The sequence below is a fragment of the Petromyzon marinus genome, chromosome 60 (genome assembly GCF_048934315.1).
Source record: "Petromyzon marinus isolate PM22_M1 ecotype Great Lakes invasive population chromosome 60, UKy_Petmar_22M1.pri1.0, whole genome shotgun sequence".
NCBI classification, from domain to species: Eukaryota; Metazoa; Chordata; class Hyperoartia; order Petromyzontiformes; family Petromyzontidae; genus Petromyzon; species Petromyzon marinus.
The window spans coordinates 7,841,986-7,866,450 of record NC_133726.1 but is presented as its reverse complement, the minus strand read 5'-3'; the positions used below and the strand labels follow the sequence as shown (position 1 = coordinate 7,866,450).

At 49.9% G+C, this 24,465-nt stretch overlaps 1 protein-coding gene across 3 annotated transcripts in view; it reads left to right on the top strand.

Annotated features, from left to right (window-relative positions):
* GTF2E1 (general transcription factor IIE subunit 1) overlaps positions 1 to 18,575 on the top strand; it is a 40,406-nt gene extending 21,831 nt beyond the window's left edge. For all 3 annotated transcript variants that reach the window (XM_076053326.1, XM_032976856.2, XM_032976855.2), the window contains exons 3-5: positions 11,844 to 12,045; positions 13,022 to 13,302; positions 17,412 to 18,575. In XM_076053326.1, the coding sequence (XP_075909441.1) occupies positions 11,844 to 12,045; positions 13,022 to 13,302; positions 17,412 to 18,049 (1,121 nt within the window). In that variant the 3' untranslated portion in view covers positions 18,050 to 18,575. The remainder of the gene's footprint in view (positions 1 to 11,843; positions 12,046 to 13,021; positions 13,303 to 17,411) is intronic.
* Positions 18,576 to 24,465: the final 5,890 nt, after the last annotated feature.

Genomic DNA, 24,465 nt, shown 5'->3' with positions numbered 1-24,465 from the left:
CGGGTAGGTTTGCCGTTCGGCGTGGCCTAGTGGCATTGGAAGCTGGCACTCGGTCATCCTCCTTGGCGGTCGGCGGCCGTCGTCCCAATCGCTAATTTGGAAGGAGACTGCACGATGCCAGCCCGTTTTGCCTTCCAGCCCCCATTGGAGGGCAATGGCGGGGGGGGGGGTCCCGTCGGATCGACGCGTAATTCGATGGTGTCTGCGGGCAAGTTGCAGGGTGGGTGTCCCGTTCACCGCTTTCAGCTCTCGGGACGCGCAAGCGGTTGGACGTTAATTTTATGTCGAGGGGCGTAGCTCCCGTTGTTTTTAAAGACGTTGCACTCACCCCAGAGAATCGCAGCAACACGACCGCACTGTACGATAGCTGGCGGCTAAACCGTGCCACATGCCCTCAAGCATTGCCCTGTGGGAGCCCCGGTACGTCTTCAGGTCGTAAGACGTACGATTCCATTCCGATGTCGTATGTGCAGGTCACCAGAATGGGAATGGTTTAATAAACGCTTTGAGAGGTCCGTTGCTTTGTATTATTTAATCAATCACTGGTAAGCGCAGTGTTTTTACAGAATCCGGTTCATGAGTTTATTACCCGAGTAAATCACCCATTGAGCTACAGAGTTATTTTTCAAGGGTAACTCAGCCCCTTGGAATTGCGTTAATTCAGGCAACTTCGAAAACGTTAAGGCGGCATTGTGCAGCGATTTGTTTGAGCAGAGTCAAAAGATGCCCGATCGTAGTCTACAAAGCTCGGCAATAATGGTGTTTGACGGTCATTCGTCTGTTTTCAGAGTCCGATTTACAGAATGTGCGTGTTCGATGGTGGAAACATCCGTTCCGAAATCCAGTTTGTTCACGTGGTTGGATGGCCTCGACATTGCCCTTCATTCTGTTCTCTTTGTGAACAATGTATATATACAGTACGTGTGATATTTATATGCAGTATGTGTGATAGGTGGATAATTAGTCTAATACTGCTAATTTATATACAGTACGTGTGATTGGAGGCCGACGAGTCTACTGCTAATTTATATACAGTGCGTGTGATAGGAGGCTGACGAGTCTGTACTGATAATTTATATGCATTACGTGTGATGGCTGGCGAGTCTGTACTGCTGCTCATTAATTTACTCACCATATTTGGAAAAGAAGAATCATCGAGGCGTCATGCCACGATGGAGGTATTTTATTTCATTCCGTAAAATAGGTCCTTCTAACGTTTGTTCCAATCGCCGGTCCATGCTTTTTTGATGATAAAATTGAATCCAGGTGTGAATAAAAAAAAAAACCAAACCCAAATTAAATTATAAAAGCAATCTCATAAGGATGGAACAGTTACACGTATAATCCGCTCATCCAACCCAAAACCAGGACCTGCCCGGTCTGTGCGGTGTTTCTCCGTAGCTACACCGGGAAGCCGTCCCACTGCTGTACACGCACGGCATCTAGTCACCATGAACCTGGTTCAGGCTGTCATCCTGTTGGGGCTTTCACTTGTGCTAATTCCGAGGTGCGCAGCGGTGGATAGATCGTGACCGACGGTGTTGACGATGGCGATCTGCGGCGGTGAAATTACGTCGGGGGGTGTGGGGGGGGGTGGTACGCTGCCTGCACAGGCCTGCGTCGTGCGGTGGCGGTGGTGTGTGTGTGTGTGCTCATGGTCTGATCACTGTTGTTGGTGTGTTTGGCGGTAGTCGGCGTCCGTCACGTGGCACGTATTTGGCAACCCCTCGCATCGCCACATGTGGAGTTTCCATCTCCGCGAGAGCCGTGGTTTAAAAAAAAAAAATCCCTTGGCGTGATTCATCATGTTACCAAGAGTGAGGCTGCAGGCAGCTTCTCGAGCTTATTATGGGATTATATTGCAAAGGAATGTGTAAAAATTATGACCGCGGGATTCTTGGGGATGTCGGAGTGCTTGCGGTGATGTCGCTATTAAAAATAACTGTGGGGGGGCACTGGATATTTGCTATGCCTCTGCATTTTTACTGAACGCCAGCTGTTTTTTTACGTTTGTATTTGGCGGAGTTGAGGCTGGAGAATGAAACAAAAACTAGCAAAGTTCATTACAAGTATTAGTTTTGAACACCACGGGGCTACTGCAACCCCGTAACTATTACTGCCCGCAGTGTGGGGTCGGCCTGTAAAGGGGAGGAAGGTTAGCGTAGGGCATGGGAGCCGTGATAGCGAGCAGAGCCCCCCCACCTTGAATGCACGAGAGAGGGGAACGTACAGAGATGGAGATAGACAAGACGCAAAGATCCCCCATTTAGCCTTCTCGCACTCTTTGGGCAAGTGCTGTTAGCGAGCACCTATGAACGCCCCGCACGGCATGCAAGGGGTTGGGTGGCCTGCACCATGCCCTGTGTCCCCCCATTTGTCACCACAGTGGCTTTGTTTCCGCATCGCACCAGGTATTAATTTGAGGCTGGGAGAGGCCCAAGTCCGGTTCAGATAATCGTCACTGGTGTTGGTGGCCGTGAACGGGAATGTAACTCGGGTCGTCGGATTCATAGCGCAGCGCGCTTACCGCTACACTACCGCTCCCCACAAGACAAGACACACACACAGTCCGATATAAACGTTGGGAGATGGGGAGATTGCTAGGTGTTATTTTTTTTTTACAAAAATGCTACCTTAAAATATGGATTTGCAGAATTCCCAGATAAAGTATATTGTTGAAAAGTGACGTTTAGTCGGTGAAAACCTAATAATACCAATGGATGCAATTATGTATTCTGGAGAGCCTCTGAGTATCAAGACTGCCTTTCAGATTTGGGACATTTGGTCCTTTTTGAAGGAGTATTGCGCTTACATGGAAATCATTATCAAAGTATCAGGCGTGAATATATGGGGTGGAATGTTACAAATTTTAATCTAAGAAGGAAACCTTATTTTCATAAACTGTGACCAACTTTGATGAGCAGTGCCATCTGACAGCTCTTGGAGTGGAAAGAGTTGATACTTTGAAGTGAAACGTTATTACTCTAGAAAGTATATAATCCAGCGAAAATGTTAGAAATCATTTAAAATTCATCAGTTTGTTTATATGTTCAAGTAAACTTAATTTCGTGGATTGAATATTACACGTTAATGCTTTAAAAATAAAACCTCATCCAACTAGTTTTGGCTCTCTAATGAAAATCTAAATAAATGCTCTTCGTGCACAGCGTGATTTTTTCTCTTCACGAAATACGATTCGACCAGCCGTGACCGTACAGTGTGGATTTGGAGGCAGCTGCTGTGGGCAAAATCTGGGGTTTTTTTCTTCTCGGAGTTTCACGCATCGTGCTCGCGCACACACTCGATCGCTCAGCCAGCCACGCCAGCCACGCCAGCCCCAGCCCCAGCGAGGCATCTCGTATTATTGCAGAGAGAGCCTAAATTATCCGGTGATATCACTCCCTCCGATCTCGACCGCAAGTGAGCGAGCGATCGCACACAATGAAGGCCCTCCCTCCCCCCTCTGCGCTTTCCACCGCCAGAACGCTTTGGCGGGGGAACACAATTTTCATCCCGGAGGGCCCCCTCTTCTCTTGGATATAAATTATCACCGCCGAGGCGCGGGAGGTGATTACTAGCTGCTGTGTTAACGATGATAAATTCCGCCAGCGTTTGCCGCTGATAATCTCTTGGAACATTACCGCTGGCACACTTCGTCGTGCGTCGGGTGCAGTGGGATACTTTTACAATTCGCATAAAGGAACGCGACGCCCATCGCCAAACAGGCATGCGCCAAGCGGCCTTTCGAGGGGTGTGAATTCGAGCGCTGCTGCCACGCTCTCACTTGGCCTGCACGTTTACAGATTTGGTTTCTCATTCTTTGAATGAGGCCATCCTGGTCCCTTCTATGACTTCTCTACCTGTTTTGCACAAAATCAACTTGAAGCCCGTTTCTGCCTCCGCTGTGGGCGTGTTTATGACGCGCGAGGCTTGATGGCCAGCCAGGTGCTCGGAGCGTGACGGAAGCATAAGCCGAGCCTCTTCGGTAGACCCCGTGATGATGTAATGCCGAAAGGTATTACATCACTGCTGGGCTTTCAGTGAAAAATTCCCCGGTCGTAAAATAAACATTTTTAAAACAGCTGCACCCGAACGCGTGCGGCATGAACGTGCCACCCAGATACTGGGTGCTCCCCGCTGTTTCCGTGTTCCAGGGTTTGTGTGGATATCGAAGCAGTCATGGTGGGAGTGTGCACATTTAGCATGGGCTCGTTCTATCGATCGCGTGGTTGCATGCGGTTGATTGTATTTCTCTCGGGGATGTTGCGTCTTCTGTCTTGCATCTGGCTTTATACCAGCTGGGGTTAGGGAACAACGGAAGGCCAAGGGAGGAAATAAAAATACCGCGGTGGGGGGGTGGAAAGAATGAAATTTGCCTCTGGCATGAGAAGAGCTGCAAGGGATTATCATGAAGTGTGTTTCATCATGCTTTCGAATGGCACAAAATGTCAACACATCGACACAGCGGGATGAAATCTAATATCTTGAAATAAATCAAATAAATGGGAGCAGATTCCAAAATAGATCCGCAACGGAGCACAGCATGAATGAAATGCAACTGCATTTGGTTTCCTTTATAGTTTGCAAGAGTATCATTTGGAATGCATTTTTTTGCTTTGCTTTTGTAAAAGTATGAACTTTTTTTATTCTTTCAAGCTAGGTCTCCTAATCATGAAAGTAGTTTTCACGTGCAGGATCTAATTGACTGCGGAGCATGGCTCCAGCAATTAACCTGCGTTGGACCGCATAAGCTATGCATCTGCGGCAAGCTGCAGAGAAAAATCTTTGGTTTTGCACAGTAACTCTTATAGGCCTTACGAGTGTGAATGGTAAATGGTACCTCTGCTGCGATTGTGAATGCAGTAACTTAGGTCCGTTATTTTTTGCGTTGTATACAGTATGTGGTTTGCCCTCATTTGTAACTAATCGAATTGAACATACGGTGACCCCCTCGTTTAACACGTTTTCACACTACGACACGTTTTTTTGCTGCAACGCTGTTCTTCCATTGGGGAAGGATTTTCGCACGACGTGGGAATGCGCTGCCGTTATAACGTGGAAACACGCTGTGATAATGCGGAACGCGTTGTCGTTATAACGTAGAACGCGCTGTTGTTATAACGTGGAAACGTGTTGTCATAACGCAGAATGCGCTGCCGTTATAACGTAGAACGCGCTGTTGTTATAACGTGGAAACACGCTGTCATAACGCAGAATGCGCTGTCGTTATAACGCGGGAACGCGCTTCCCTTATAACGCCGTGACCATGCCACCGTTATAACGTGGTGAACACGCAGACGTTATAACTCGGGGAACACGCTGCCGTTAGAACGCGGAATGCGCGCCGTGCTCTGAACTCAAGAGGCGGGTGAGATGCCGCCGAGTCCACTGACAAACTCCCAATTCGGGTGGGGGAGGGGGTTCAAAAGCAATGTCCTAGCCAAGTCTTATCAATGTCTCCCCCCCCCCCCCACGTCTCTCAAGACGTTCAGGAATTGCGTTGCTTCTCAGCCTTGCGTTCGCAATGAAATTGCTCTCCCCATCCCCGCACGCCCGCACGGGTTATGAAAAATTGCCACCGTCACCTTTCCGGATGGATAGCTGGCACTGGAAGGGTTCTCCGAGGCTTCATCACTGGTTACCACCCAGCGACTACCGGCTGGGCTGAGAGAGTTTACTTTTGGTCTATCGAATGTTTGCTTTATTACTCATCATTAAACGTCGAACGTTCACTCATTCGGCGTTGTGCTCCGTTGCTTCTACTCACGCTCGTTACTTTAGTCCACCGTTTCCTATGACTGGCCCACCCTTGATATAGGGAGCTGGCGTTTAAAGTGTTGTGCTTGAACCTTGAACCCTGAGGATGTTGAAGGTTCCTTTGGCTGTCCGGAACCTCACCGTGAGCCTCCTGAAAGCGATATTCCAACGGTGCCTTATTCTGGCAGCTTGAGCACAATCCCATCATGCGGCTTGTGTGTGTGTGTACGGTGACTTTGCATGTCTGTCCACAGTGGTCCCACGCATGCCCGGGCGGCTTATTCAGGAGTGGGGTGCTCTGCTATATCCGTTGTCTTAACAAACTCCGTAAGTGTCACGAATGTCCAATTTGTTACGTGTGTATATATACGGCTTGTAATGTTGTGTATCCAGCATTTGTTATTTCTTTATTTTATGAAAGCAATCTCAAAAGAGATGATTGAACAACCACCGCTGTGCACTGTGGGAAAAAAAAAATGGCAAGCCGATTCCGGTACTCGTAATCTCATGCCGCAGTAGTTTGCTGTCGTGTACTGAACTGGGACTGCACTGGGCGTGCATGACGTTTCTGTACCACGTGTGGAGACACAGCTGATGACAAATCAGCATCGCTGCGCACGCTCTACACTTTTCGAGCTTTAGGATATTGATTAAAAAAAATTGAATTTTTTTCAATTGTTAGGTTCCCTCCCCAAAAGTTCTGTAAGCGGAATGCGCTGTGCTCACATATATTTGTGAGCACGTAACGAAAACAACGATACAAATAGAGCCAGATCTGACGGGACGTCGTGACGTCACGTCCCACTTTTGTTTGCAAGCACAACACATGAATCGAGATTTGTGAAGTGTTTAGCTTGTTGTGTTTCACCAGGTGAGGAATCACGAGACCAGGATGAGGCTAATTCGCAAATGTGACCAGGGGGCATCGGTCTGCCAGTCGGGGACGATGGTTGAGTAATTTTTCGGTGTTCATTTTTTTAATTTGGTAAATTTCAGTGAGTTTTGATTTAGATATTAAGCAGTGGTCTGGGTGATGATGACGATGATGACCGAATAGTTACGCATGAGTTCGCTTTGATATCCAGAGAGAGAGATGTTCGTTTGAGGGTCATATATGTGTGTGTCCCTTTAATCTTAGTCCACACGTTACCTATAAAGGGAAGGTTAATATTGAACGGAAGCTCCTGTGACCTCCAGTTGTTATGACAACCCGTTTTCTGCTAATGTTGGCCACCCATCCAGGCACTATCCAGGCTCGGCCCCGGTTTGAGCCTCTTTGGTCTGACGACATTCTGGCACATTCTGGGCGATTTGGTCACGGGCGATCTCATGATTGCAGTAACATTTACGATGAGCAACACCTTTTTGTCATCACCTTACCTTGCAGTGGAAAAATGTCTTACAAGGCAGTGGGTTTGCTGTGTCGCCGTGCATCAATGCCCGAATTGCCCTTTCACGGTTGTGGCCGAGCAGCGTACAATTCCGTAGCGGGGACCGTCTCGCTCGCTCCGCGTGCGGGAACCCCTTTTGTTTCGCAGAAGGAGAGAGAAAAAAGGAGTGATAGAACGAGCACGACAAGCCCGTACCACCTCACCTATCGATTTGTATTATTTATTATTGTTTTAAAGGTCTCGGCGATACGAGTGAGCGGATTTTGAAGGATTGACGCCGAATTGGCGCTTAAACGTCTCCTGGCGGCGGTTGCCGTGATTTATTATCAGCCAACGTTACTGCTCGGGGAAGATCGGGAACTATTGGCGCTGCGCGGCAGATCACTCCCCCCCACAACGCCAGCGCCGCGTCTCCCGGTCGCTACTCGGCACCGGCATTTTCAATTTGGTTCCCTTAACCACCACTCGCTCCCCCCTGCCCACCACCACCACCACCCCGTTTGGATTCCCAGTTGAAGGTCGACTTGAGCCCACCATCCCTTCACATGCACGTGTGTATTTTGAACTTCTTTCGCACCGTGCGTTGCCAACCGCGCTAATCGGAGGTGCGAAATGGGACGTACACGCGCCCCCCTTCTCGTCAATCAGCCACTGAAACGAGGGCCCGTGCCGAGCGTTTCGTGCGGGTTGCCCGGCCGTACTTCCCCGTGGCCGGTCAGTGCAGGTTTGCGAAGGCGGAGGGCGTAGCCGTGTGTTTGTGGTAGCCGTCGTGCAGCGCGCCAATGGAATTTGCTGTGCTGCCGTTTTCCTGGCCACCACGAAGCGCCACAGCAGCCCCCCCCCGTCGCAAACTGCTTTATGCATCACCCTTCCATGCACTAATCCAGTCTCAGACCTGCTTCGCTTCTGAGATCTGACGAGATTGGACGCAGTCGATAAGGGTTCAACGCTCCACGCGGGGGTTAAGTTGAGTAACCCCATTGCACCACGACAAACAGCGGCTTTGGAGTCACCCACACCCTCTGTTGTGTGGAACTTCTGGGATTGGCCTTCGGTCGTTTAAGGAATTGGTTAGTGCCCGTCCCGTGCTCGATTGAGCAGGAGACCACGTTGCCATTTAAAACAAACAAAAAATGCACATGATGTATGTGTGTAGAACTTCTTTCGCCACCGTATGTAGCCGACCGCGCACATCGGAGGTGCGGTGAGCCTGCTGACTCGGAGTCATTTGAACTAAGAGAGCCAATTCCGAGGCAGCGCTTCCAATTGCCGGTTCCTTCATCCTCACTCTGCCCATCATCCCGCAGCTGGATGAAGCCCCCCCTCCCGCTCCACAAGCCATCGCTACCTACGATGTTTCTGCAGCGATGTAACGATCCAGTGGGCAACTTTCACGTGAGCTCGTTTAAATCTCTCCGTTCATGTGGCCGACTTCCCTCTCGAGGTGTGTGTGTGTGTCCCGCCTTTGACTGCTATTCTAGGACAAGTCTCGTCCATCGGCCGTCATTCCTTTGAGCGGTGTGTTCTGCAGGAGATTCGGGGTTCGATCCCGACCCTGACGCCTGCTGCTGTATATTTCGAGTTTGCGTGTCTCTCTCCCCCTGTGGTCGCGTCGATTTTTCTTCTCCGGGTTTTCCGTTTTTTCCCCCCTCCACGTTTACAAACATGCATTGAAGAGTATTAGGATTTTTTGGCTGCTATACATTTCCACATGGTGAGCCACTTCGTTGAGCTATCATTTGTGGCCAGGTCACTTATGAAAAATAAGCTAATAGCTCAGTCGGCTTTACCTGGTAAAATTAAATAGTCTAGAAAAACTGTTATATTCTTTTAGTGCACTCCTATAGTGTTTTTGTATTGTTTGTGGTTGTAGTAACATTTATAGCTCATCGGATTCCTCCGGTGGAAATAAATATTCTGATTCTGAAGTGTATGCTCCCAAATCCTCTGACTGTCTCTTCGTGTAATGTAAGCGTCGACCTCTCCAAACTTGTGCGGGCTTTTCAGCTCCACTCTGCTCACTGTGTTGTGCAAAACAGTAATTTCCTTCTTCAAGGATTGTTTTCGTGTTCTTGTCGGATTTGTTTTGGGTCCTGGACGGCCTCCTGCAGCTTATTTCAACGCAACTCTTAAACTCCCACATCACTAAACTTCCGTTTAACCAAACACAACTACAGCTGGCGGATTTGTAAATTGCATACAACGCAACGTTTACGATGTTAACGTTATCCCGCGAAAAATTTGACTATCCCGCCAATGACCAAATACAGCATCTAGGAATCCTGCGCGGTAGAATTTTGAAGCCGAATCGTTATTTTTAATGAAGTTTTGTCAATGCGTAGAAAAGCGGCAACTGGCGAGAAACGGAGAAAGACGTGGAAGACAAATGCAGGTACGGAGGGAGATGCATAGATGCATGGAGACAGAAACAGAGCTACACTGAGAGACAAAGACACAGGGATGGACACAGGGATATGCAATCAGAGACGGAAACACAGAGAGTTATGGGACAAGAGCGCAGTCACTGAGAGACAGATGCAGATATGTCTCTCATTATTTGTAATGAGAAAACTCATTAAAAATAAAAAACGTATTCATAGTAAATTTTGATTTAAAGCTTTCGTGACTGCAGTAATTCATATTCTTAGCTCTTTCGGTAAAGTCACGTTGAAGGGAAACAATAAAATAATAAAATATATAAAACAATAAAAATTCTCACGACGTTTCGACCATAACACAAACGGTCGTCATCAGGTGTGTCGGTTTGCAAAACGTCGTGAGAATTTTTATTGTTTTATATATATTTTATTATTTTATTGTTTCCCTTCAACGTGACTTTACCGAAAGAGCTAAGAATATGTATTCATAGTAGTCGAGTAACTTGCCGTTTCTGGCGTCCCTCTTAATGGGAACGACTCGCATTGTTTAAGTACTCAAACCTACTGGCTGCACAGTCAGCATTATCATCGCCGTCATTATCATCACCACCACCAGCCATCAATCATTCCCATTTTTCCATCGTTACAACAAAAAAAACCACCCCCGCCCCATCTCGCGAGCGCCGGCTGTGCCGTGGCTTATGAATCGGACATGGCCCTTGAAGCCTGGCCCTGGCCGACCGTGGGATTTAGCGGATTTGTCTGCTCTGCTCGCCGCTCGGTCCTGCCCGGCGGCGGGCGCGATCGATGATTTGTGCATCACCTCTCGCTCCGCCGCGTGAATGCCCTCCTGTGCCACCGCCGCCAATTAAAACGTGACGACGCGACAATGCCCGTTCCCGCGTCGCGGGCACGTCGCGTCTGTAAAGCCCCCCGCCCCCCCAGCCCCACCCACCCCTTGGTTACGCATCCTCGAGCGGAGGTTGCGGTCCGTCTGCGTGGACGGCGCTTTCAGTCCGCAGGCCATCGCTGCGTGTTCTCGAAGCGGACGTGTGCGTCGCATTACCACCGCGGCTACGGCCGGCGTCAAAAGGTGGCGGCGACCGGCGCGTTGCGAAAGATCTTCTTTGCCCGCCCCTTGAAACTCGACGCCAATTAACCCCAGCGGGTCCGTCTCAAATCGGTCGAGATGTGGCAAGACGGCCAAGCTGAGACGCGACGCGGTGGTGGCCTGACCTCCCTCTGCGTGCGCGTGTGTGGGTCTTAGGCCTGCACATGTGGCCCAGCTTTAAATATTTAATGGTGAGCTGCTGCACCAGTCTTGGATGCATGGTTGTTAATTGGTAGCTTCACAAATCGTACGTTTACCGCTTTAACAGCCGGCGTGGAGCGGTGGTGCAGCGGTCAGCGCGCTGCGCTGGGAAACCGAGGCGACCCGAGTTCGATGCCCGCTCACGACCAAGAACAGTGGCGAATATATTAACTGATCCTGGGCACTCACCTAGGTCGACTGAGCCTGAAATGATGGCCAGCTGCTGTGTGTAAACATCAGCAGTGGGGAGACAAAAAGGCCGGGCATGGTGTTGGCAACTCATCCCCTCATATGCCATTCTGGTGCTTCATTGGTGCTACATGCTAACAGATACCTGCCCCAACAGTCTGTTAAAGGCTATATGGGGGCGGGGGGGGGGGGATCATTGTATATGATCAGGCCTGTCTTGTTGTTTATGGCTGGATTGCTCGATAATGAATGCATTGAATGTTCAGAGTTCACAGCGGTCCAACACAATGTGGTCGATGGCCTGTTCAGTGGTACCCGCCGATCTCTCTCGTGGAATTCCGACTTGTTAAAGTTGTGGGTGCATCTGCTGCGCGGTGTGCAGATTTGATTTAACGGGGGACAATGTTTTTTGAGGCAGGTCAACTCCCGGAGGTTCTTGCGTAGGATCCAGCGATCTGGTGCTTGTTGTGTGATGACGACAGTGGATATGGCTATTACATTTAACACAACATTAACACGAGTGGTGCACCGAATAAAACAAAAAAATATTTTGAACTATTTGTTATATTGCCAGGTAAAGCCCACTGAGCTATATAGCTCCTTTTCAGAAGTCACATGACCACTAATGATTGGTCAACCAAGTGTCTTTCTCTCTAATCATCATCATCATCACGGTGGCTAGGAGATAACTACCTCGCCTGGCATACAGGAGGTCGTGAGTTCGATCCCGACCCTTACTCCTGCTGCATACCAGGCGAGGTAGTTGGTCGCCCGTGCCCGCCCACCCAAACCGTAAACGTCGATGTCTTCCCGCAGGCCTGTTCATGTGTACGTTCTGCCGGAGGGAGGTGGAGGAGGACGAGTCGGCGGTGCCCAAGAAGGACGCACGCACGCTGGTGGCGCGCTTCAACGAGCAGATCGAGCCCATCTACGCCCTGCTGCGCGAGACCGAGGACATCAACCTGTCCCACGATGTGCTCGAGCCCGAGCCCAGCGACATCCCTGCTCTCAAGCACCTGTGGGTCACGCTCACACTTTTTTCGTGTTTAGTTTGTTGTCCTTCCCCGCACCTCCGATGGGCACGGTTGGCTACGTACGGTGGGAAAGAAGTTCAACATACATACACTCCAGTGGTCCCCTCCTTCCCTCCGATTATTTTTTTCCTCCTGCCTCTATTCCATGCCTCTTTCTTGTTACATCCGCTATCCTTGCGTAGAGATCTGCAGACTTGTATACCGGAGAACGGACTTGCATGCACTTTTAATCGTGTAGCTGGACAGTGCAACCCTTAGATAATGGCCGTCAGAAGCGATTATCACAGCTACCTCTGGGATGCCTTCAAGTAACACCGAGGCCACTCGCACACACGTATATGTTTGTTCGTGTTGAACTTATTTTGCACCGTAAATAGCCAACCGTGCTAGCCGGAGGTGCGGGGGGAAGGACAACAAACAGAACGGTCGTGGGCAACCCTTTGCCACCCACTCTGCGTACGAGCGACATTCATAGCAGGGACAGTTGGAACAGATCTTCCATTCTCAACAGCTGAATTTCAGCAAAATTAAATGGTGGGCGTTTTGGTCTTTCTGGTGACCAGGCCCAAGACCAGGTTTGATCACAGGTGTGCTGCCGACCTTCGCGAACCCACGCAAAACTCGCTTTATTTATTTTCCCCTAGCTCACCCCACAGCCCCTTAATCTCCCCTTCATTTCCACCGTCGTTACCGAACCACAGCATTACACGGCTATCACTCATTAACCCATTCATTCAATCCATTCATCATCATTTACTGTGATCAATTTTGCTTTCACCAAATTTTCGCATCGCAGATTTCCCCCCCATTGCTGCCGCTCATCTATTTCACTCGCCTCGTCTCCACCATTACATTCGCACACGTACCGTTGTTCATTTTTGTCAAACGCCTTGATCAAGGCGCTATATACATTCTGTCAAGATAAGAATCTGTTGCCGCCTTCCTCGGCAAACCTCGCAGGTTGCGCGGGCAGGCGGTGGGCGCTGGTGTCGTGCCGGCCCGCGAGGCCTGGTCGGCGAGGGCCCCCACGTACGACGACCTCTACACGCAGAACGTGACCATCAGCCTGGAGCAGGGCGACCCGGAGCGCCGCGGCGGCTCCTCCTCCGCCTCCGCCACGGCCGCCGCCGCCGCCGCCGCCGCCTCCGAAGACCGCCGCCCGGCAAAGGAGCGGCCCGTGTGGATGACGGAGAGCACCGTGCAGGGCGCCTACCTCGACTCCGCCGCCGCGGTCTACGCAGGTAACCGCCGGCGGGGTCTGAGCCGGCAAGGGGGGCAGGCGGCGCAAGCGGCGCCAGTGAGGACGGGAGGCATCGTTTTATTCCTTTAAAGCCAGGGTCGTGACCGTGCCGTCCGCGACACGCCAGTTGGCAGGTACCTGCGGTTCTTAAGCGGGACAGGCGGGCGGACCGAATGGGCGGCATCATTTACTCAAGCTCGGTGGTCTTTTATTGGGATTTTTGGCCAATTGTTTGCACCTCGGGTATGTGGCTCGGTGTCAGAAAGTGCAATAGCGTGCTTTAGCAGGCAGGGGGCACACCACTTGTTCAGTTTGCCAATGTCCCGCTCATTTATTGGCCGCAGCCCAAGTCCATCTTTGACCCTGTCACTTCCACCTTGGGGGCCTCTCGCTGACCTCTGCCGCCCTGCCCCCTCTGTACCATTCAGCAGCAACATCCTCCACCTGGGTCACGTTTTCTTTGCCATATTTCAGAGGTGATGGGGTCACACGTAACTCATTGTCAGTACCATAGAAGTTCCCTGTTTCGTTTTGTGGTAAAAAAATTGGTCTCGCTTGACTTTGTACGGTGATACTTCCACAAATACATGCTCTGACCGACTGACAGATTAAAACGTGAAGCTGTTAATTTGTAGATGAAATAATAAAGTAAAACAAATTTTTTTTGCTGTTTTCGAAAGCAAAATATAAATGAGAACCACTGTTGCACTCATTTCAAATCTGCCTATGACGTTGGCATTTGGTGCGAGGATTTATGTGTAATTTTAGACTGCATAAGGACATGGTGCAGTGTATTGAGTAATATTGAGCGAAATTAGATTTGCCCTGAATGGATTCCTGACTGCTGACAGTTTGTGTTTGGCGGGGGTGGGGGGGAAATAGAGTATAGGGAGACCTGTGTGGCATGAAAGAAAATGCAAACGTATCTGGAATGCCAATCGGGCTTAGCTCGGCAGATAAGAGATTAAACTGAAATCCTGGACGGGACTGTGGCACCTTAATTAACCCCTTAAAGTCTCCTCTAATGTGTAAATATGGTCGTAGGCTTTGACATTCATTGTGACACCAGCCTTTGGTAGAATGTTAAGTCAACACATTATTTTAATTAAATAAAAATTTGGCACGCCTAAATGTCCCCGTGTTGAAATCGAGGGAACAGTAAGTGTATTATTTACTTGTCCGTTAACATACACAGTTCAAAGGCACTGCAATGGAAAACATTTTAATAGCGTTCATTTACATCGTCGTGGGGTTTTTGTTGTTGTGTGTGTGTGCGTGAGAGGGTATTCTATTGTCTATAATTGAGAAGCGTTCTTGCAAAATCTCCCGCTGAAACATTCCGGCGGCATCCAAGAGAAGGGGCCGTTATATGAGCCGTCTGCGGCAGTGCCCCTGTGTGTATTTTTTGTTGTTGCCATTTTAAAAAATCTCATTGCAGGAGAATGGGCATTTGGGATTCATGCCAGCAGGGGGGGAGGGTTCTTGAGTCTCAACCCACTGCTCCCAAATCGTTTTTTTTTATCCTAGTCGGCAGGTAGCCGACGCACCTCTTGGCTCCGTTCTTTATTCATCGAGCGGCATGTATCTACTGGACACCTGTGTAAAAGAGTTTTTTTTTTTTATAGCTCATCGGATTCCTCCAGTATAAATAAAGATTCTCATTAACCCAACGTTCAGTGGGAAGAAATTATGACAGTTTAAAAAAAAATTCAAGAACCCAAAACACAGACATCAAAGATTGAAGCGCAGGTCATGATTGCGTAATGAACCCGGGGCGATATACCCTCAAACGAAGGACCGATTGGAGGCACTCGGCCTCACTGCCCTACCACAGTAGAGGCAACGATCGGGAGTAGCGTATTTGCGAGGGGAGGTTGGCTACGTGCGGTGGGAAAGAAGTTCAACATACGTACATACAAGAGGGCTCAGGGGGATGGGAGCGATGATGGTGTTCTTTAATAGACAATAATACTCCTGACCCCTTTCGATTGTACAGCGGAAAATGAATGTCCTCTGACAGATCTGAGTGAGATTAGGCCAGTGTAGGCTGTGGGTTACGTGGCAGTGGGATGAAATATCCACCTGTAATTAATCACGCTTCATGCAGCTGCCTTGTAAGGCGTGCGTACGCGGTCAAGTTTAATGGATGCACCAGCAGACGAATAAGTTGAATGAAGAAACCCAATGAGATTTTTCTCTTGTTAAACAAAACAGGTTTTAACCCCTAATGGGATTGCCAGCGTCTGTGTCGAAGTCACGACACGGGGGGGGGGGGGAGGGGGGGGAATAAATAAATACAACTGGAGCCTTCTATCAATTTTGCAGCGTATGGAAGCTGCTCACCGTGAAGATGATAAGTTTAAAAAACAAGCCAAAAAGCGCCGTTGTGAATACCATCGCACTGCCCAGAAATAGCACAGCAGTAAAACCTCGGCGTGCTTCCTGGAGCCGTTGTGTGTCCTCGGCGCTCGTGCTGCGATTGAATGGATTTCACACATCTGCTGCTTCTGCGAGTACTCTTAAACTTTGCGAATTAATGTGTCACCTGCTTTCGGGAATACCTCTTGAGGACAAAGGACATCTGGAGTTGGCCTGCCGTGCTCTTTTTGACGCGTGTTTAAATGTCGCGTGGACGTGACATTTGGATTGGGGTGGGATTTGTTTGATTGTACTTCACCACGCCGGTCGGTGCGGGTTGGTTTCTTTCTGTTCGTGCGCACGATGGCAATGTGTTCAGGAGCTAAATTCCAATGTCGAGGTCTGCTAGTGATGACAAGAGCGCTTCAGGCTTGAGAGTCCTTCTGTATTTTTAGCTGGTTACACTCAAAGACCTCATTCGATCGGTTTCTTGATCACCACCAGCACCACCACCGACGTCCATTTCCAGACAACCGTATTCGTTGTGTTCAAGGTAACAATGGAAATGTGTTACGGGTGGGCCGCGACAAGGCTATGGTCTCCCACGCAGTGCCGGTTTGTGAAGGCGGGGAGTGTAGTAGTTGCTGCGTAGTACAGTACAACTACACATTTTCCTACCCTGCCCTCTGCTGGTAACGTAGCCTCGCAATAGCAGCACCGGCTGCCGCCTACTCCCGCTATCCAGGCTCGGACCTGCTTGGCTTCCAAGATGTTACGATAGCGGGCGTGATTCCAGGTGATCTGGCAATTGCAATGTCAAAGGAAGCAAAAGGCAGTCCCTTCTCCGTGCCGTTTCCGCCCCATTAATTGAATGTACGCGTGCGGGTGCACGGGCGCACGCGAGCACACGCACAGCACCCGCGGTTAGAGGCGGTGATAGAGGGAGGGAGGGGGGGGGTTACCGTTTGGCCTCTCTGGACCCCGATTCTCTTTGACCCTTCTCGTCAGCTTTTGTCAGCGGTTCTCTTTGTAAAAAGAAATGGTAAAAGGTTGATGCAAAATATGCAAATGCGTTAAATAACAGAGTCCAGGTGGGGGGGGGGGGGGATGCGGTTTTTTGTTCAAAGGACTGGGGGAGGGGAGGGGGAGAGAGGGAATGGTGGGGAGCGTTTGGCTCGCGAGGCCGACGTCGGTATGCTCCGCGTGAGATGCTGCGTTGGCACGCTTGCACGACAAAGATCCAGGACCCCCCCCCCTGAAAAAGAGTCGCGAGACTCGTAGTAATAATAGTGATGATCATTGTCCAAATTTGAGGAATTAAAAAGAAAAGTACCCGTAAGTTACTGAATTGGGAGTTAGACGTAGGCAATCGTTGGCCACTACTGGCGGACGATTGCCACCCGCCTGCAGGCCCGGTGCCTAGTAGGTCACCTTCTGCCACAAGAGGGACAGCTGCCGCTGGGGGAGCCCCTTTTAAACGTGTTGAGATGAGATGTGGTGCAAGTCGTTTGTCGTGTCTAACAGCGCTCTGAGATGGCCCCGGTGCAAAAGAAGGGCGCTCGATCGAAAACAAATCATTACCGTGATTATTGACACTGCTTGAGACACGTGTGCGACACTGCTTGAGACACGTGTGCGACACTGCTTGAGACACGTGTGCGACACTGCTTGAGACACGTGTGCGACACTGCTTGAGACACGTGTGCGACACTGCACACAGCGTGCGCTCTTGACACTGCGTGCGTTTCGCAGGCGTGGGCTCCGAGACGGGCCAGGACGGCTCCGACCAGCGCGGCGGCGCGGGCGGCCACAAGCTGGACAGCGAGGAGGTGATGCGGGCGCTGCTCGTGCACGAGAAGAAGAGCAGCCTAGCGACGGGCGCCGCCGCCTCCTCGTCCTCCTCCTCGCTGGCCGACACCCGCGCCGCCGCCGCCGCCATCGCCACCGTGGGGGGGGGCGGCGGCGGCGGCGGAGGGGTTGGGGGAGGTGGCGGCGGGGCCAGCGACTCGGAGACCGACACGAGCGAGTCGGACGACGACTCCCCGCCGGCAAAGCGGCGGCCCCAAGCCTCGTCGGCGCATGCGGCTCTGCAGCACCGGCACCAGCAGAAGCAGCATCATCACCAGCGGCACTTGGCCCAGCACTCGCAGCAGCAGCAGCAGCAGCAGCAGCGGCGGCGGGATGGGCAGGTGGACTACGACGACGACGATGACGACGACGACGATGACGAGTTTGAGGAGGTAACCACCGTGACGGTGATGGTGGCCGGGCGGCCGTACCCCTACAGCGAGGTGAGCCAGAACCCGCAGCTGGTGGCCCAAATGACGGCCGAGGAGAAGGAGACGTACATCCGTACGGGGCAGGAGATGTTTCAGGATATGTACGACTGAGGAGCTCTCCACCACGGGGCAAGGGCGGTGCGGGGCAGAGGACGAGCGGCCACGCTTCGGTGGAACTCGGCGGCGTGAGATGTGGTCGGGGGGGGGGGGGGGGAAGGAGGGAGGGGGGTGCTCGCTGCAAAAAACACCAGCGGGCAATCGCTGCAGGGTTCACACCCCGTCCTACGATCGCCCGCCCGCCCGCCTGCGGTGCCCCTATTCAGAATCGGAATCAGAATATTTATTCATACCGGACAAATCGGATGAGCTTATTAAGCTCTTTCACAGATGTGTCTGATAGGGGGCGCACGGGTTCAGAAATATTGCGTGGGGCGCCGCCCCCTGCACGCACGGGGTGATGTGCACAGGTCGACGCGAATCACCCCCCCCCCCCCCCCCCGGTCAAATATTTGTCATGGTGAGAAGCAGGGAACGCAGTTTGGCAATGTTGCGGCCTCCATATAAATGTGTCCTTGTTTTCTCCCATTGCTGAAAACATCATCAAACGTCGCTGTGAATAAAATGTAGCGAAACCGTGTCTCCTCGTCTGGCTCCACATTCTCGCGTTTAATTTGCTACATGTGTGCGAAATGTCAGTGCTGCAATTATATTTTTGACAATTGGTTTCATTAACTGTGTTTAACCCTTTCCCATTCCGATGACGTGCGCGTACGACTCACTTTTTTTTTCTCCGAATTCTGTTCCGATATATGTGTACGTCATCGTAACGGAATCGATAAAATAACTTTACCACTACCGAGGCTCCCACAAGGCCATGCGGGAGGGCGTGTGGCACAGTTTGGTGCCAGCTATCATAGAGTGCGGCGGTCGTGTCTTTGAAAAACAACGGCCCTACGCCTTTTTGTATAAAATAACAATGAACCGCTTGCACATTCGGAGCTTCAGCGGTGAACAGGACACCGACACCCTGCACCTTGCAGACGTCTCGTTACGGGAAAGGGTTAATTATGTATATTTAGGTCTTTGTTTATGAGAGTTTAGACTTGATTATTGCCTTTACTCAGAACTTCCTCCACCGGCTCCTCAAAATAAAACTGGAGACAATATCTAAAATTCCATTGCAAATAATGCCTCGTGAGAAAATGCAATTCGACATATGAGCTGTTTTGCACCGGGCAATCTTCTCCAAAGTGATAGTTATAATTCATACAAACTTAACCAATCAAAGCCCACAAGATGTATGCACTCCGCAGCATTAAATATTAAAAGAGTGATTTGAATAAATTGGCCAAAGCGGTATTCATCTGAAACGTTCAGGCTTTTTTCCCCATTTGTTTTTAGGGCTATAAATCGTGAGGACCGAATTCGTCCATTATCCAGAGCCGAAATCCGTACCATCAAAGGGAGCAAAGCCTTTAGTTTTAACCATATATTTACACAGAGATAATAACCACACGTGTACGCTAAAAATATTTACCATATATTTACACTAAAGATATTAACCGTATATTTACACGGCAAATGAGAGGGGAGATTACTTGAAACTCCCGTTCATGTCAAATGGTCATCACATAATTAATCGATATTGGCAACATAAAGAAATTGGAACCGCTAAAGTTGTGCCACCTCGGGTGGTACCGACAAGTGAGATATCTGCTCTGTGTTCATGTACTAATTTATTTATATCTATATATACGGTAGATTTATTAGGCTTTGAATAGGCCTGCATGTAGAATGCAGCGCTATCCGTTTCGCTAATTTATCCTTAAAAATAAGTTTGTGTTTTCACGAGAACTGCTACGAACTCTCGATTATCCTGCGGGTGGATAATCCAGATTGCGGATTAACTGCGCTTTGCGAAGAATTTTTTTAAAAATATCTGGTGTTGTGCGCCAGTGAAGGCGCTCGTTCTATTATTAGCCGTCTCTGTGGTGCGGTGACGCGGCCCAGCGATCGACAGCGCTCGCCGCCTGCTGCGGAGGTTCACGGTTCAAATCTGGCGGCCGCCATGATTAATGCTGCAGTGTAATCTTAATGAAACGCCTCTCAGTTTGCTAAGCTCACATCGGATGCTCAAGATCATCTAACGTTATTCGCAAGAGTAGGCCATCGTGTGCCTGCGTCGGGGGTCCAAATTTGCCAAATTGTTTAGATCGCGTAAATATATCGTTAAACCCGCCACCGCCCGACAGCCAATTAGTGAGGTTTGTCACGTAGACAAAACGTACCAAATCGTTACTAGTTCAGCACACCGCTGTGTGTGTGTGTGTTGGAGAGTGAACCCACCACAACATTTACTACTCGAGTACCGTGACGCTTCGCCGGTAATTACAGCAACCGGCCTCATCAGGCAAACGGCCAGATTATGTGGAGAGATCTCCCTCCTGTTTGGGTCTTAAATAATTTGAAAGTACCTGCAAATTTACCCGGTGGGGATTAGGCGGGCGGCAGTAGTCATCCCCCCCCCCCCCACACATGCCGGCGCGACTTAATGCACCTCCCTCCCCCCAGATCACTCTCACAAATGACACTATTCTTGGCCTCTCGAGTTCTCACCTGGTTTAAAAACATTTCTTTTTTACTGAAATCTCACTCGTGAGTCAGTGATCGGGTCCAATAAGCGGTAAAAAAACAGCCGACACATTCTGCAGCTTCACCCCCATCTACGAAGGTAAACATTGAACGGGGTTTAATTTTAATAGCTTCATCTGTACACATTTTGTATTACACCCGTGTTTTAGTTTTGTCTGCCTCCCCCCAAAATCGCCGAGGATAAGTTGACTGCGTCACACAGTGTGGTGGGCGCACTGTCGTGACTCGTGTGCATGCGCGTGCGTTTGCATACACACGTGTGTGTGTATGTGTGCGCGTGTGTGTGTGCGTCCCTGAGTGCGATTTAAGGAGCGATTGAGCACTGCTTTGATTGCAGTCCCCAGAGTTGTTAAGCAAGCGTGCTCCGTAATTAAAATCATACCCATTAAACAAATACATTACACACATATATATGAGATGATTAACTTGTCTTCCGGTGATGGCACCTCCCACTTGGCACGGTTGGCTACGACGGTGCGAAAGAAGTTCAAGATATATTCATACAGTGCCAACAGATTCATTCACGGTACTCTCCGCTTGTGTGTTCGGGTTGTAACCACGTGCTGCTCCTCACAGTGCCTGGCTTTGTGCTTCAACTCGCTTCCTGAATTTCCAATTCCAAAGCTCGAAGCGTGGTGTAGCGTAACGTCGGACATATCACGTCAAACATTGCGAGGTACTACATCCCCTAACCGCAGCGCAACTGCAGGAAACAACCGCAGCAGGAACATGCGTACACTTGATGACGAATGATTTCGCTTTCATTAATGTGTTTTTCTGATTGGTACTGGGTAATGGCTGCAAGTTTGGCATGTTTAATTAGCTTTATGGCGTGCCACGGTGGCGAGATGTTAACTCACTCGCCTGGTATGTAGGAGTGTCATGGGTTCGATCCCGACCCTGACGCCTGCTGTATATTTGGAGTTTGCGTGTCTCTCTCCCTGTAGTCGCGTGGATTGTTTTCTCCGGGTCCTCCAGGTTTTTCCACCACATTTAGAAACGTGCGTTTGGAGTATTTGGCGGATATAAATTTCCACGTAATGAGTCACTGCGTTGAGCTGTCATTTGTGGCCAGGTCGCTTACCTGGTAAAACAAAAATAGTTTAAATAGTTGTTTGGGTTATTATTGTGCGTGTTTACCCAGGAAAATCTTAACTGTAATCTCAGTTGAGTATCTTGCATCGAATTTGTATCATTGGGATCTTTCGACAATACCAAATACATTGGACGTATATTCGTTTTTTTTTTAGCTTGTGTTCTGTGCGGAACCCGGAGAAAACCCACTCGGAAGAGGGGGGATGGCATACAAACTTCATACAGAAAAGGCGTGCCCAGGTTGGGAATCGAACCCAGTGGCTTCATGCCTGTGAGAGACCCACTTGTGTCACCGCTGCGCTGGTCTGCCACCGGCTGTCACGTGGGTGCGCGTACTGCGCGGGGCATGGCTTCTATTCGAAGGGATACGACTGGGCGAGCGCGTGTGACGAGATGTGAACTCTTGGCGAGGGCTCGGCACGCCGAGTTCTAGAAGGCCTGATTGTGCAGGTAAAGCTTGTGGCCGAGTGAGGCTCCACTTTATAATCGGATTGAAAATGACAGCCCCCGGCGCCCGGTGGCTTCTGTCGCGTGGGGCTGCGGGGTGTTCCACGTGGCGAGATTAGCGGCTCGGATCGCCCCCACGGCGTTTTCGTTTTAAGGGAGCACTGCCGGACAGCAACCGGAGGTGGCATGCCCCTGGGGCCTGTCGGCTCGTTGTGCTGATGAAAGAAGATTTTCTTGTTAAATAATCCTGTTCAGGCGGGGAGCCTAAATATATCTGTTAACAGAGACCCGAACGCGTGGGTCTCAGACTCTCTCACCCCCCCCCCCTCACACACCGCTCTCCCGAGTTGAGGAATTGGACTCGGTGGAGCCAGTAAAAGCAAATGTCTGACGAAAAAATCTTGCAATTTAAACGGCATTGGTAAGGTCCCTTATGGGCAAATCACCCCGGATTGCGCCCGTTTCCTATTAGCTCCCCGAAGCTCAGCAGGCTTTTTGAGCCTGGATAATCGTGCCTGGATGGGTGACCACAATGCATTGTTTGGTGTCACCGGCTGCTGTCGGGGGTTAGATGGTCAGTTAGCCAGAATGCAGTTCATCAATGCCCCCCCCTCCCCACTTCTATCCTCCCCGCCTTGAACGTACAACAGACCAGCGTGGTGAAGTATGGTCATATAACACCCACCACTGGGCATGGACTTGGAGGGGGGTCCTCATCTGGCAGAGGGTTAACAGGATGGAAATATGAAACGGCTTGGCGATTTATACTTAATGAGGCGAAGTTGACCCTGGTGTTTTCAAGGCATTTAAGAGTGCAGTCTCCAGCGAGAAGTCCGTCGATGTTTTTTTTGCTCTTAATTTGTTTTTGCTCCTGAGTTAGGGCTATCGCCCCAAACACCAGACTCCTCTCTGTTTTGTTTTCAACACGGTAAACGTGAACAGAAATGTGTCGTTTTTATTTGCGCTTGTACACCGTTGACATGATAGTTTTTGTTTACATTTTAAGTTTAACGCGTAGTAGTAGCAGGCTTTCGCGACTAATGTTAACCGCTAAAAGTTTTTTTTTGGTTTTTGGGTTAGATCGCGTAAATATAAACGCGTCGTTAAACCCGCCACCGCCCGACACGGCCAATCAGTAAGGTTTGTTGCGTGAACAGAACATGCCAATTAGTTGCTCGTTCAGCACACCGGTGTGTCGGAGAGTAAACCCACGACCTTTACAATTGTTGTGGGTTTACGTTGTCTTTCAACAGTCACTTGGATTATAGCCAGCGTGAGTGGAGTATACTGCTTGGTAGGAAGTCTCATGTGCACTGACCGGCGAGTCTGCGTAACATTGGGCTCAGCCTTTACTTGCGGGACATTTCAATTCATCCTTTTAAGGAGACTTAGCGATCCATCCCGTCAGACTGACACTTGTATCTGCGTCGCTCCAGTGGCGTATGGCCAGTTGGCAGGCGGTGTAATTCATAACATGGGCATCTGTGCGTCTATCGCAGGCGGACGTCTTCTTGTGTTATCAACTTGGTTCTGAACAAGCCCAAAATAATCCAGACCAATGTTCTCACAACGAGAAGTGGCTGTGATGTACACGCGGATGTGTCAATTTTCTAATTATGCCACCAATGATATACCCAACAACACACCAGGCGGTGCGCATACATGAGCCATATGATGCAAGAGAGCCCTTAATTTTGAATAGGCACTCTGCATCACGTGGGACTTATGTACACGCAGGGACGTAGTTGTTGGGTGTGCAGGTGGTGCAACTGCACCGGGGACCCATGAGCCGAAGGGGAGGGGGGGCACAGGTGCCGAGCTTCTAAGAAGAGTAGAAACATTGGAGAGAGGGGACGGGCCCATTGCATCCATTTGAACCAGGACCCATAACATATATTTATGTACGTTGAACCGTACATAGTTAACTGCGTTACTCTGAGGTGCGGTGGAAGGGCAAAATCAGAAGTGCGGGGGAAGGACAACAAACGAAACACAAAAAGCAGTTTCTAAAGAAATGAGTTTTCAATCTAGAGTATTTAAATGTGCATGGCTTTAGTGGCTTCTAATATTGGAAGGAATAGCTTTCCAGACGTCCGCAGAAGCGCATCTGAAAGCGCCGCATGCTGCGGTGACTGTCTTTGTTCGATGGTCAGCCAAAAGTCGCTGCACCTCATTCATCAGTTCTGTTCGCACAGACTGAGAACAAATGTATCATGCGTGTTTTGACTCTGGGACAGAATTCACCACTTTAGTTATACAATAAAACTGATGGCATCTTCGGAATGGCTTCATCTCAATGCGGGAGATTGGTAATTATTTGTGCGTTAGTAATT